Source organism: Ostrinia nubilalis, chromosome 13 (genome assembly GCF_963855985.1).
Source record: "Ostrinia nubilalis chromosome 13, ilOstNubi1.1, whole genome shotgun sequence".
NCBI classification, from domain to species: domain Eukaryota; kingdom Metazoa; phylum Arthropoda; class Insecta; order Lepidoptera; family Crambidae; genus Ostrinia; species Ostrinia nubilalis.
Genome location: NC_087100.1, coordinates 2,175,218 through 2,189,199, shown reverse-complemented (window position 1 = coordinate 2,189,199; position 13,982 = coordinate 2,175,218). Strand labels below are relative to the sequence as shown.

The 13,982-nt window shown below is 41.3% G+C and overlaps 2 protein-coding genes across 3 annotated transcripts; one reads left to right on the top strand and one right to left on the bottom strand.

Annotated features, from left to right (window-relative positions):
• Positions 1 to 930: 930 nt before the first annotated feature.
• LOC135077411 (glycine cleavage system H protein-like) lies at positions 931 to 2,262 on the bottom strand. Of its 2 annotated transcripts, none has more exons than XM_063971947.1 (2): positions 2,111 to 2,262; positions 931 to 1,564 (listed from the first exon to the last, which is right to left on the bottom strand). In XM_063971947.1, exon 2 carries the CDS (start codon positions 1,555 to 1,557, stop codon positions 1,051 to 1,053), a length of 507 nt encoding a protein of 168 aa, XP_063828017.1. In that variant the 5' UTR covers positions 1,558 to 1,564; positions 2,111 to 2,262; the 3' UTR covers positions 931 to 1,050. The 2 variants fall into 2 exon arrangements, with proteins under 2 accessions (XP_063828017.1, XP_063828018.1); XM_063971948.1 differs by lacking the exon at positions 2,111 to 2,262 and adding an exon at positions 1,698 to 1,818.
• A 626-nt stretch (positions 2,263 to 2,888) lies between these two features.
• Positions 2,889 to 12,929, top strand: LOC135077274 (sorting nexin-14-like). Its single transcript, XM_063971809.1, has 5 exons — positions 2,889 to 3,008; positions 3,087 to 3,243; positions 5,144 to 5,254; positions 7,053 to 7,184; positions 12,735 to 12,929. Exons 1-5 carry the CDS (start codon positions 2,902 to 2,904, stop codon positions 12,927 to 12,929), a joined length of 702 nt encoding a protein of 233 aa, XP_063827879.1. The 5' UTR covers positions 2,889 to 2,901.
• The last annotated feature ends 1,053 nt before the right edge of the window (positions 12,930 to 13,982 follow it).

Below are 13,982 nucleotides of genomic sequence, written 5' to 3'. Positions count from 1 at the left end.
GTTTGAAGCGTTCATGAGCAGACATTGCAGTTGAATATTCAAGTTCTGAATTTGATTATTGATGAATAATAAAATAAATCCTACTAACTCGATTGATGGTTTCATTTAATTTATTTAAACCAGGTTACCTATAATAATATGTTTTCGTTAATTTATGAAAATATTAAATTAGCCTGTACTCCTGAATCCTGATACATAAAGTTAGCCTATTAATTTAACACAGGTACGACTGTACTCAGTGTTGCACTATCAAATGCAATTGATGCGCCTCTATGCCAGGGTTTTTATGTTCCTGGTCAGGCTATACAAATGTTTCCTAGGAAAATTATCTAAGTGTAATATGATTTAAGAATGATATTATGTAAGTTATTCTAGACGTAAGGTGCTTTGTTAAACATTTTCTCTAAAATGCTGACTTTCTTGCATGTAAAATAATATTACTCAATATGGAAATAACATTTACTGCCCAGTACTAGAAATTGCTATTGTTATACTATCAGTCCTCTCTTCAATAATTAAGTCTTATAAAGATACAGTATAATGCATGTTTAATGCCCTGGCTAAATATAAATAATGTATTCCCATAAATTATGTACACTTTATCTATAAAACTATATTTTATGTCTATCAGTGGTCATTGACAGTTGTTAAGATGCTCAATATCACTTTACAGATGCATTTATTGTTTTAATGCTTGAATAGCACAAATACCTAGATTTTTTACCAAAATTTTAACATTTTCCTTTTGTGTTTTTATTAGTATTTGGATTTAATATCTTAAAAATATTTTTGTGGTGATAGCTCAACTTGTCTTTCAAATAGGATAAGAGTAGTACATTATGTGATAAATTATTTTTGAACATTAATGCCAAAGTACCTAGAAGTGATTGTGTTTGGATTTTTATTTCAAGAATGCACTTAAATAAATAATATTGCACAAAAACAGTGTTTTACTTTACAAACTACATAAAATTGTTTAAAAGCAATAATCACAAACATAACAATTTATTATTCTAATCAAATAATTAATTGTATAATTATTAATTTGTCTTATGTGTGGTCTTTCTCAACATCTGTCTTCAAGAATTCTTCATACTTCTTATCATCCATGAGTTCTTGTAGTTCCTCAGGATTTGAAAGTTTCAGTTTGAATAGCCACCCTTGGTCGTAGCATGACGTGTTGATTAGTGCTGGTTTGTCCTCAACTTTGTTATTTTTCTCAGTGACAGTGCCACTAACGGGTGAATATATCTCACTAGCTGCCTTCACACTTTCTAAAGCACCACATTCGTCTCCTGCTTTTAATTTTGTACCTGGATCTGGCAGTTGTGCAAACACAACATCACCAAGAGATTCTTGTGCATATTTACTTATTCCAATAGTGCCAATGTCTTTGTCTACTGTCACCCATTCATGCCGGTCTGTGTATAATCTTTTAGATGCATCGCTGCTGTATTTGTGACGTAACTCACAGTATGATTGCTTCAAATTGGACTGTAGTAAGTAACATCTTGAAAGATAGTTCCTTGATGATTGTAAACACCTCTGTAGAGCCATTTCTTAGCTGAAAAGAAAAAATGTGGTTTCAGATACAAAATTACAACAGCCCTGACTTACCAGATCTATAAATTAAAATCCATTTAAAGAGTAACACAAGTCACATATTCTACTAAAAGATAAAAGTAATTTTAACTCACAATATTGAAAATCACTGATATTTAGAATAGCAAGACTTCAAAATATGTATACTTTGTACTAAAATTACATCTAATCTTTACATATTCCTGACAGAGACTAACACTGTAACATAATGAGCTGCGTGCTACTTAAGATAAAGAAAATAAACAAGAGCACTGATATCGCAACACAATGATAAACCTGAACTATTGACCTTATAACCATTACAATATTTAATTTGATTTTGAGATGGTTCACTTTGAGTATAAGTTTTGAGCAGAATTATAGTAGTTGTTAAGATCATTCCAAAAAAGTTAGTTCTAGTATAGAGTATTCAATCGCTGGAGAAAGCTATAAATATTGCAAAATAGACCAGTCATAATATGAGTTTTAAACTATTTAAAAAGAAGTACATATTACAATAAATACATACTTGATGTCAATGTGCTCCTTATGAATAATTTGTCAATTATGTGTGGAATATTCTATACTAATTAATAATGTGTAAATAATATTCTTTCTTGTGATTGTTCTATTGCACTTAAGAAAATTTTAGGTTAGAAAGAAATGTTAGAATTTTTGACATTTCCAAATTCTTTCAGAAAAAAATATGTTTCAGAACGTAGCTCGTAGACTCAAAATAGGAAACACAATAGGAAACATGGAAATTCAAGTTTCAGAACGAAAGTGTTGTATGCTTTAAGAATTTTCTACCATTTTTAATTAAATGTTCTAAACTTTAATAATAAAAAAAAAGTTTTTCTAGCATAGCATACAGTTTTTTTTCTATCCACGAATAAAAAACAGTAGACTCGTGTTTGAAAGAATTAAGTCGGGTCCATCAACAAAAACATGTAATCATTCAACATTTTTGGAGGCAATTCTAATTTTTGTTGATTGAGTAGGACAAAACATGCACCGGAGACCCGGATTTAAGTCAGAATTCATACTTTGGGGAGCTGGACGTGGATCGTTAGAAAGAAACGTCCTGTGTTCTGCTGTGATCTGTCTGAATGAACAAATTCGGAATACCTAATGAATAATTTTATTATTTTTGTAGCTTATTTTCTATTCAGTAGGCTTCTTTATTAGTGTGAATAATAAAAAATCTTAAACATTTTTAAAAAGAAACGTAAGTGATTAGTAGTTTTTTAAGCCATAGGCTTGCAAGTGGCTGGACGTCAAAAATGTCACTTTCTACGAAACGTCATTGTTCGCCTAACCATGACTGAAAGATGTCAAACGAAGTTTATAGAAAAATTTGATAATCAAAATTATATTATTTACGTCGGTGTTATATCAGCTTCTCTCGCCGTTTTATATTTCTACAGGTGCATTTTGATATAGCTTTAAGTTGTCGTCACTTCCCTGTGAGTTGGCATATCGATAACCCGATTTCACGTTTGCAGATTTCACTTCATCGCGATCACTTTGAGTTATGTGTTGGGATGTGTGGCTTGTTATTACGGACTGAAATCAAACGTACTTCGCGACTACGTGCGGCTGCTAAAGTCCCACTTCTCTGGGATAGCAGACGAGGGGCGGGAAGACGATGTGCCAGTCAAGGTAACTCGTTTGATGTTTTTTGTTATTACTGACGTCCGCCTTTTATGTTTGGTGTGAATAACGCCTCTGTAAACAGTCTGCGTGTGTGCGCACGGTGATTCACCCATAGGCCAAAAATCCAAAAATGTCACTGTCTAATCCCGGTCCGATGATGTCCCTAGGTTATTCACTAGTAACCAAGCTATCAAAAACTATAAATAGTAATGTAATAAGGTCAAGGTTTCATTCACTTTTATGCATCGGAAGTGAGGACATCTCGAGTCTAATTACCGCGACATGTGAGTCGTCGAAAATTAATCACTATGTTATTGAGTGTTACTATGCCAAATGAAATGTTTAAGTGTGGTGATCATATGGAGGTTCAAGAACAAGGCTATGTACTTTTATTATCAACCATTTTTATATTTTATAATGCTTGGTTAATTTTTATTTATTTTTTTAAGAGACCCACTTTTTTCGAAAAAAAAAATCCTTAACTTCTATTTCAATTAGACTTATAACTTTTGAAATGCCTTGTAATGCCATGAATTATTTTTTTTTAAATAGAAGAGACTGTCCCTAATAAGGGCATATACGTTTCATCTGCCGCTTTTTGCCTCTTTTTAAGTTATAGGGTATCAAAGTATAATTTTCGGTAGTATTAAAAATAAAACATTTTTTAAATATTACTTTTATGTCGTTTTAGGTAAAATTTTCAAATGTTTCGTTTCGAGGATGATGATATTGACCTTTGGCACTCTATATAGGGTAGTTCAAAGGAAAAAATGATCATATTCTTAACAATTTGATCAAAACTTCGTGCCTAGCGGATAACGTTGAAAATATTGATTTAGAGACTTTAAGTGGTAAAATTAAGTATGTATGTACACGAATTTACCATTTATGGGCAAAAGCAATTCGAACTAAATCTAAATTAATAGAAAAGCACTCTAATTGGTTGAATTATGTCGAAAATATTGATGTTGAGCTAACTGATTTTCGTTTACCTCATCACGATGACGCTAGGCGGTTTTTCTTGAACTCTGAAATTTCAACTGAAATTACTGGTATCAAGAAAAATCTACTAGATCGGTGCTGGACCATACTTCAGTGTCTAAATTCAAGATATAACATTAATAAGACGAAATTCGAAGAGTTCGCTTTAGAGACAGCTCGACAATTAGTTGCCAAGTATCCTTGGTATAATATACCTGCTTTCGTTCACAAAGTACTAGTTCATGGTACTAATGTTATAGATCACGCTTTATTGGCGGAGGAGTTAATCGGGGAGTTGTCTGAAGAACAAACACATTAAATCATTTAGACGCAATTACACACAAAAATTGAGCCACATCTTGACCAATACAGATTAGGTCAACAGGCTTCTTCTTCATTCAGACCCCCTCTTATCAAGTCTACGTAAGTTAAGAGTTAAAAAAAGATGCCCTATCAAAATGTGCACTGGATTTGTTATGCATTTAAAATATTATTTTTTGTGTTGAAAATTGGAATTGTTATGTATTTAAAATTAATTCTATTCTTGCAATTTTATTTTATACCTTTATAGTTAGCTTTTCATATAAATAACCATTATCACAACATTCTAACATTAAAAGTCGCAGTATTAATTTTTTTTGTCTAAAACAAAATTACTACGAGACATTTTTTCACCTGAAAGTAGACATTTGTGTTGCGGAAATGTCATAATTATGTTGAAATTTTAATTATTTGTGTTTATTCTAATATGTTTCAACGTATAAAATAAAGAAAACCACTTTATTTTGAAGTTAAGTATTTATGGCCGCCTTAGTACGGAGCGTGAATCACAGTGGTGCGCTTTTAATAGTTCATATAAGGAAAGTGCTACATTGGTTTTAACATTGATAAGATATCTATTAACTTTGACCTAAATGATTGGCAGGGTTGTGTCACCTGCGGGTCCCCGGACTGCGCCCGGCATAACCCGGGAATGCCCGTGGACCCCTGGGAGGGGCTCCAGATACACAAGCAACTTGACCAAGCCATAGAAGATGTAAGTATGTTTTTATTAAGCTTTATTGTAAAGAAAATAGGGCTTATTTTTTTTTACTCGTGATTTTCTATTTGTTTTCATACTTGCATGAGGTATACATATTTCTGTTGACAAGTTTTTGCCACAAAAATGAAATGCCATAATTTATGCTCTACTTCACCAGTTTAATAGTAATCCTGTAATTTCTGGTTTTTCATATTTGGTCTATTTACTTATGTAGTCATTAATTTTCATACTTTATCGGGAAGTATTTTATGGTGATACCACCATATGAGTACAATCTTATGTAATAAAATTGGCTGAGGCTAATGCTATCTAATCTGGCATTATTATCATTAAGCTACTTATACAAAGCTTTGTTGCCTTCATCTAATTATACATGAAGTAAACATATTTGGTTCACTAAATTAAAATAAAAAGAATCTTGTTATTATCACTTTCATTTCTTCAAAAGATATTATTAAATTGAGTTTCATTGTATGAAATATTACAGTTGTTAACCTACTTTTGTTAAAGTAATTAAGTTGAAGTTATTGATAACTTAAGCAATAAATCTAATTTATTTTCTGATTCCAACAACATTAACAGAGCTATAAACATTTACAATGTTGTTAAGTGGGATTATTCCATTTATTGAAAGAAATTAAATAGTAAAAGACTCATTATGTCTTCTTTTTTTGGTCAACAAGTAATTTAAGTCCTACTCTTTATCTGATAGAGTAAAAGTACATGAGATTTGAAATATGTTTGAAATGAAGGAGACTTGTTCTTTGAATTCAAATCATACTTTATTATTGTACTGATGACTCATGTATTGTCATGTTTTAGCACTGCACACCATATTTGCTGACGCTCATTGTCACTAACATCTTGAACTTATTGTACATTATCATATTTCAGTGTACTATTGTGTGAGTAGTAGATTTATGTAAGCATTAGAAATGAAAATGTACGAAAATTGAGATTTATGATTAAACTTTTTCCTAAAGTTCTCTCTATTCACTGGTTGGAAGGTGGAAAATCGATCACATTGTATTAACAAATCTGAAATATTGATTGACTCCTGTTAATTAGTGCTTGTACATTACAAACCAGTTTTCAATCAATATCAGTTCTTCATGATTTGTTGCTTGAGAACTGTCTTTATAGTTTAACAATTTAACCTGTATTTTCATCCAATTATCCACAAAAAAACTTAATCGCCGTCATCTAGGATTGAATTAGGAGTTAATTTTTACGAAATCAAAAATATCTTATAAGCTTTTGGATTTGGTGGATATCTTAATTAAACAGTGGTGAATATCTCAAATTAAACCAAAGCAATTTTAAATGTTTGATACATGTACCTTGTTTTTTATATCAATTATTGTAATGCCGCCTTTCAAATAGTGAAGCTACGATATCCAAATAAAAACATCTTAGTATCCAAACGGTGGAGGGGTCAGACTAGCCGACTCGTGATCCGAGGAACGCGGGTTTGATCCCCGCCGCGCTCGACTATTGTGGTGAAACCACAAGCATATTTAGCTTACCATGAAGGGTTAATGGGATTAGCAATTTGTAAATACAAATGTATACATATAAAAGTGAAAGGTCACTGGCTGGCTGTTAGGAGTCTCAAATATTGCATAAGGGTTCCTTTGAAAATGTAGGTGCTCACTAAGACGGGATTTTGCAAAATTCAACCCCTAAGGGGCAAAAAACGGGATTCACGCGTACGAAGTCGCGGGCGGCTGCTAGTTACTTTATTATTTTGTAAATGCTGTAGTTAAACCTACATTATTATTATTTTCTGCAGTTCTACAACACAATCCTGGACCAGTTCATCAACACATGGTACAGCAAGATCACGCTGCAACCGTTCTTCGTGGATGAGTTGCGGTACCAGCTCCGATATGCTTCTGCCAGTTTACTCAGGAGAGCTCTTAAGGTACATTTTGGTTTACATTTAAAAATAGATTTTGCAACAAAAGTTCTCAAGTGGCGACCATAAGCCGGAAGATTAGGTGGACCGACGATCTTGTGAGGGTCACGGGAGGTGCCTGAATGCGGGCGGCGCAAGACCGGTCTTAGTGGATATCCTTGAGGGAGGCCTTTGTCCAACAGTGGACGTCATTCGGCTGAAACGAACGAGATTTTGCAAGTTTTGCAACACACAAAATAAATACTTTTATAACCTTCCTAACCTTCCTGAAGTTTCGACTCGGTTGCACGACTCATGGTCGCGGGTCCCGTTATAGTAAGAATTTAGTAAAAATTAAAATATGAAAGTATAAAACACTTTATGTTAAATGGATTTTTCTTGAGGTACGATTTGGCACAAGGACAAGTGTGTCTTAAATACAATTAGCAACAATTATAGTGCTTTTGCTATAGGTTCTTCACAAAGTTCACTTGAAAAATCAGAATATTCACTGTTGCTCAAACTTGTATTTTTTGTCATAGAAATAGATTTTAGTGCGAATAGTATCCGTGTCAAAAAGGCAATCATTCGTGTCGAATTGTGTAACAACTGAAGTAGAACAAGTGTAAGCTATGTCACGTCTCATTAAGATATGTAAATAATACCGCAAGAATGTGATTCGAAGAACTGTGTGTCTGTAACATTTACTCATTAAATATAATACGTCACAATGATATTATTAGTAATCGTAATGACTTATAAAACCTGGTTATGATGCCTTATCAACGAAATGAATGTGCTTATCAAGCAGTCAGCAAAATAAAGTTTAGATTTAGGAGTATACATAATACGAGTATGGTACCTACACTTAAATGAGTATGATCAATGATGTAAATAAAATATTTACAGTTATTGTTGCCATTTCTATTTATCTAGCGGCGTAAGGGGGGTGTGTATATTCGTCTTCGTCCTGCCACCGTATTTCCAACCTTACTACCTTGTATTGAAAACTACGAAAACTTGCCGCTATAGATTGTTTCATCCACGAAGACGCGCCCCACCAATTTTTGGTCGAGGGAAGCGCGGGGTGCGGGGAGTTTGATCCGAGCAATCCGAGCGTCATTATTATAGTGTGCGTGTACACTCATGGATAATTTGTACACTCATGGATAATTTAGCGTGTACCGATAACACTCAAACATTAACGGAAGAATGGTGGGGCGCGTCTTCGTATATCTATCTTTATAAACGCACTAGGTCGACTATCCTCGCGTGCTGACGTCACGCCTGGTCCCGTGCGCGTTACGTCACTACTCCGTGTGCGCGGGCGCCGCGCCTCCCACGCCGCACCCCGCCGCCGCCTCCCGCGCGGCCGAGCTGAAGTATCTACGCAACGTCACCAGAGCCATCAGCCTTTAGCAGATATCTAGTGACGCTGCGTAGATAGGCCCCTCCCTTTACAAACTCTTCCCTTTGTAAACCGCCTCTGTGGTCTAGTGGCAAGATCACCCGCTTCAGACACAAACGTCCCGGGTTCGATTCCCGGTGGGGGCATTTTTCTGTTCGTTCGGTTGGTGGTAGGGCTTGATCTAAGTCCGCCTGGCTAGCTACCACCATCTTACCTAAGTCTGTCGCCATAACAACAATGTTATAACAGCATTATTGTGTTCCGGCAGTTAGAGGTAAGATAGCCAGTTTCTCCGCGGTTGATTATTCCGGGTGAAGCTCGCTTCCACCTTCGGCCTGATCGTCACTTACCATCAGGTGAGATACAGGCCAAGAGCTTCCTCGTTGTGGATAAAAAAAACAATGTAGAGTGGCAATGGCGGTGCCACCGTATTTCCAACCTTATTACCTTGTAAAAATCATGAAAACTCACAGCTATTTCTAACTCACCACCCAGGTGGACTACCCGCGCGTGCTGACGTCACGCCTGGTCCCGTGCGCGTTACATCACTACTCCGTGTGCGCGCACACCGCACCCCGCCGCCGCCTCCCGCGCGGCCGAGCTGAAGTACCTACAGAGTAAATACAAATGAGTAGGTCATCTTCATGGAAACGCACCGAGCGCGGTTTGTATGTGAGCGCGCCAATATACGTATGCGGGCGCACGCACACACTGACAAAATTCGGCGCAAACACGACTGGCTCCCCGCTAATCCCCGCTAAATTTTGTCAGTGTGTGCGTGCGCGCCGCATACGTGTTGGCGCGCTCACACACAAACCGCGCCCGTGCGTTTCTATGAAGATGACCTACTCATTTGTATTTACTTCGGTACCTACGTAGCGTCACTAGAGCCATCAGCCTTTAGCAGATATCTAGTGACGCTGCGTAGATAGGCCCTTCCCTTTACAACGTGTAGAGTGGCAATGGCGATGCCACCGAATTTCGAACCTTATTACCTTGGTATTAAAAAACAAAGAAAACTCAACTATGGTCTGTAAACTCGCCACCCAGGTGGACTACCCGCGCGTGCTGACGTCACGCCTGGTCCCGTGCGCGTTACGTCACTACTCACTTACAACGTAGAGTGGCGATGGCGGTGCCACCGAATTTCCAACTGTAATATCTTGTATATATTTAAAAAAAAACAAAGGCAACTCAACTATGGTCTGTAAACTCGCCACCCAGGTGGACTATCCCCGCGTGCTGACGTCACGCCTGGTCCCGTGCGCGTTACGTCACTACTCACTTTACAACGTAGAGTGGCGATGGCGGTGCCACCGTATTTCCGACCTTATAACCTTGGTATTAAAAAACAAAGAGAACTCAACTATGGTCTGTAAACTCGCCGCCCAGGTGGACTACCCGCGCGTGCTGACGTCACGCCTGGTCCCGTGCGCGTTACGTCACTACTCCGTGTGCGCGGGCGCCGCGCCTCCCGCGCCGCACCCCGCCGCCGCCTCCCGCGCGGCCGAACTGAAGTACCTACAGAGTAAATACAAATGAGTAGGTCATCTTCATAGTAACGCACCGAGCGCGGTTTGTATGTGAGCGCGCCAATATACGTATGCGGCGCGCACGCACACACTGACAAAATTCGGCGCAAACACGACTGGCTCCCCGCTAATCCCCGCTAAATTTTCTCAGTGTGTGCGTGCGCGCCGCATACGTGTTGGCGCGCACGCACACACTGAGAAAACCGCGCCCGTGCGTTTCTATGAAGATGACCTACTCATTTGTATTTACTTCGGTACCTACGTAGCGTCAATAGAGCCATCAGCCTTTAGCAGATATCTAGTGACGCTGCGTAGATAGGTCCCTTTACAATGCAGAGTGGCGATGGCGGTGCCACTGAATTTCCAACCTTATCTACTATATAAAAATAAGTCGGGTTTTCCTCCCTGACGCTATACTATAACTCCAGAACGCACTAACCGATTTCCACGGTTTTGCATTCGTTGGAAAGGTCTCGGGCTCCGTGAGGTTTATAGCAAAGAAAATTCGGGAAAAGGGGGTAAAACAGGATCCACGCGTACGAAGTCACGGGCGGCCGCTAGTTACCTTGTAAAAACATGGAAACTCATAGCTATTTCTAACTCACCACTTAGGTCGACTATAGCCCGGTCCGTGAGCACGTAGAATTTTGTCCAATGACCCCTAGCTACCCATCCTTATCGCTCGCGCGTAATTATATTGCTGTCGCGGCTGTGCGACTGGCACCCGTAGTGAGTGTGCGAGCGCGATAGCAACATAATTATGCGCGAGCGATAAGGATGGGTAGCTGGCGATGGCGGTGCCACCGTATTTCCAACCTTATTGCCTTGTAAAAAACATGAAAACTCACAGCTATTTCTAACTCGCCACTTAGGTGGACTACCCGCGCGTGCTGACGTCACGCCTAGTCCCGTGCGCGTTACGTCACTACTCCGTGTGCGCGGGCGCCGCGCCTCCCACGCCGCACCCCGCCGCCGCCTCCCGCGCGGCCGAGCTGAAGTATCTACGCAACGTGACTAGAGCCATCAGTCTTTAGCAGATATCTAGTGACGCTGTGTAGATAGGCCCCTCCATTTACAAAGTAGAGTGGCGATGGCGGTGCCACCGTATTTCCGACCTTATTACTTTGTAAAAACATGAAAACTCACAGCTATTTCTAACTCACCACTTAGGTCGACTATTCGCGCATGCTGACGTCACGCCTGGTCCCGTGCGCGTTACGTCACTACTACGTGGCCCCTCTCTTTACAACGTAGAGTGGCGATGACGGTGCCACTGTATTTCCGACCTTATTACCTTGTATTAAAAAACAAAGAGAACTCAGCTATGGTCTGTTAACTCGCTACCCAGGTGGACTACCCGCGCGTGCTGACGTCACGCCTGGTCCCGTGCGCGTTACGTCACTACTCAGTTTACAACGTAGAGTGGCGATGGCGGTGCCACCGAATTTCCAACTGTAATACTTATCTTGTATGTATTAAAAAAAAAAACAAAGGCAACTCAACTATGGTCTGTAAACTCGCCACCCAGGTGGACTACCCGCGCGTGCTGACGTCACGCCTGGTCCCGTGCGCGTTACGTCACTACTCCGTGTGCGCGGGCGCCGCGCCTCCCGCGCCGCACCCCGCCGCCGCCTCCCGCGCGGCCGAACTGAAGTACCTACAGAGTAAATACAAATGAGTAGGTCATCTTCATAGTAACGCACCGAGCGCGGTTTGTATGTGAGCGCGCCAATATACGTATGCGGCGCGCACGCACACACTGACAAAATTCGGCGCAAACACGACTGGCTCCCCGCTAATCCCCGCTAAATTTTCTCAGTGTGTGCGTGCGCGCCGCATACGTGTTGGCGCGCTCACATACAAACCGCGCCCGTGCGTTTCTATGAAGATGACCTACTCTGTACTCATTTGTATTTACTTCGGTACCTACGTAGCGTCACTAGAGCCATCAGCCTTTCGCATATATCTAGTGACGCTGCGTAGATAGGCCCCTCTCTTTACAACGTGTAAAGTGGCAATGGCGGTGCCACCGAATTTCCAAAGAGAACTCAGCTATGGTCTGTAAACTCGCCACCCAGTTGGACTACCCGCGCGTGCTGACGTCACGCCTGGTCCCGTGCGCGTTACGTCACTACTCCGTGTGCGCGGGCGCCGCGCCTCCCGCGCCGCACCCCGCCGCCGCCTCCCGCGCGGCCGAGCTGAAGTATCTACGCAGCGTGACCAGAGCCATCAGCCTTTAGCAGATATTTAGTGACGCTGCGTAGATAGGCCCCTCCATTTACAACGTAGAGTGGAGATGGCGGTGCCACCGTATTTCCGACCTTATTACTTTGTAAAAACATGAAAACTCACAGCTATTTCTAACTCACCACTTAGGTCGACTATAGCCCGGTCCGTGAGCACGTAGAATTTTGTCCAATGACCCCTAGCTACCCATCCTTATCGCTCGCGCGTAATTATATTAGCTGTCGCGGCTGTGCGACTGGCACCCGTAGTGAGTGTGCGAGCGCGATAGCAACATAATTATGCGCGAGCGATAAGGATGGGTAGCTGGCGATGGCGGTGCCACCGTATTTCCAACCTTATTGCCTTGTAAAAAACATGAAAACTCACAGCTATTTCTAACTCACCACTTAGGTCGACTACCCGCGCGTGCTGACGTCACGCCTGGTCCCGTGCGCGTTACGTCACTACTCCGTGTGCGCGGGCGCCGCGCCTCCCGCGCCGCACCCCGCCGCCGCCTCCCGCGCGGCCGAGCTGAAGTATCTACGCAGCGTGACCAGAGCTATTATGCCGTATCTGCTGAAGACTGATGAGGCTGAAAACCCGTGAGTTTATGCTCATTATTATCATCAATTTCCCCCGGGACAAACTTGACCTTCACAGATCACAGAAACTAAAGGGAGATGTGACAAGAGGGCGGGGCCGGTCATTCCGGTCAGGCCGGACCAGCCCGGACATTGCTCGTGAAAGCAATGATGACAGCAGCGACGTCATAATGTAAACAGCTTACATTGCTTCGTTCGTTCGTTCGTTCGTTTCAGCCAAATGACGTCCACTGCTGGACAAAGGCCTCCTCCAAGGTTTTCCACAATGCACGGTCCTGCGCTGCCCGCATCCAGGCACTTCCCGCGACCTTTACGAGATCGTCGGTCCACCTAGTAGGAGGCCTGCCCACGCTACGTCTTCCAGCCCGTGGTCGCCACTCGAGAACTTTTCTGCCCCAACGGTCATCGTCTCTACGAGCTATGTGCCCCGCCCACTGCCACTTGGTTTTAGCAATTCTGCGAGCTATGTCGGTCACTTTGGTTCTCCTGCGGATCTCCTCATTTCTGATTCGATCACGCAGGGAAACTGCAAGCATGGCCCGCTCCATCGCCCTTTGGGTGACCTTGAGCCTTCTTATGAGGCCCATAGTAAGCGACCACGTTTCAGATCCATAAATCAACACTGGCAACACACACTGCTCGAAGACTTTTGTCTTGAGACACTGCGGTATTTCGGACGTGAGTAGGTATATTGCGTAGCTTCCCGAACGCTGCCCAGCCGAGTTGGATTCGACGATTGACCTCTTTCTCGAAGTTGGCCCTACCTAACTGGACTGTTTGTCCCAGGTATACATAATTGTCAACAACTTCGAGTGTAGAGTCTCTAACCTTCAAAGGAGTGGGTGCGACACGGACATTAGACATGATTTTTGTCTTGTCCATGTTCATTTTGAGACCCACTTGTTGAGAGGCTCTACTGAGGCCATCGAGCATTGTGCCTAGATCTTCCAAGGTTTCAGCCATGACTACGATATCGTCCGCGAATCGAAGGTGGGTGATGTACTCACCGTTGATATTTATGCCAAATCCGCTCCAGTCCAAGAGCTCGAAGACATCT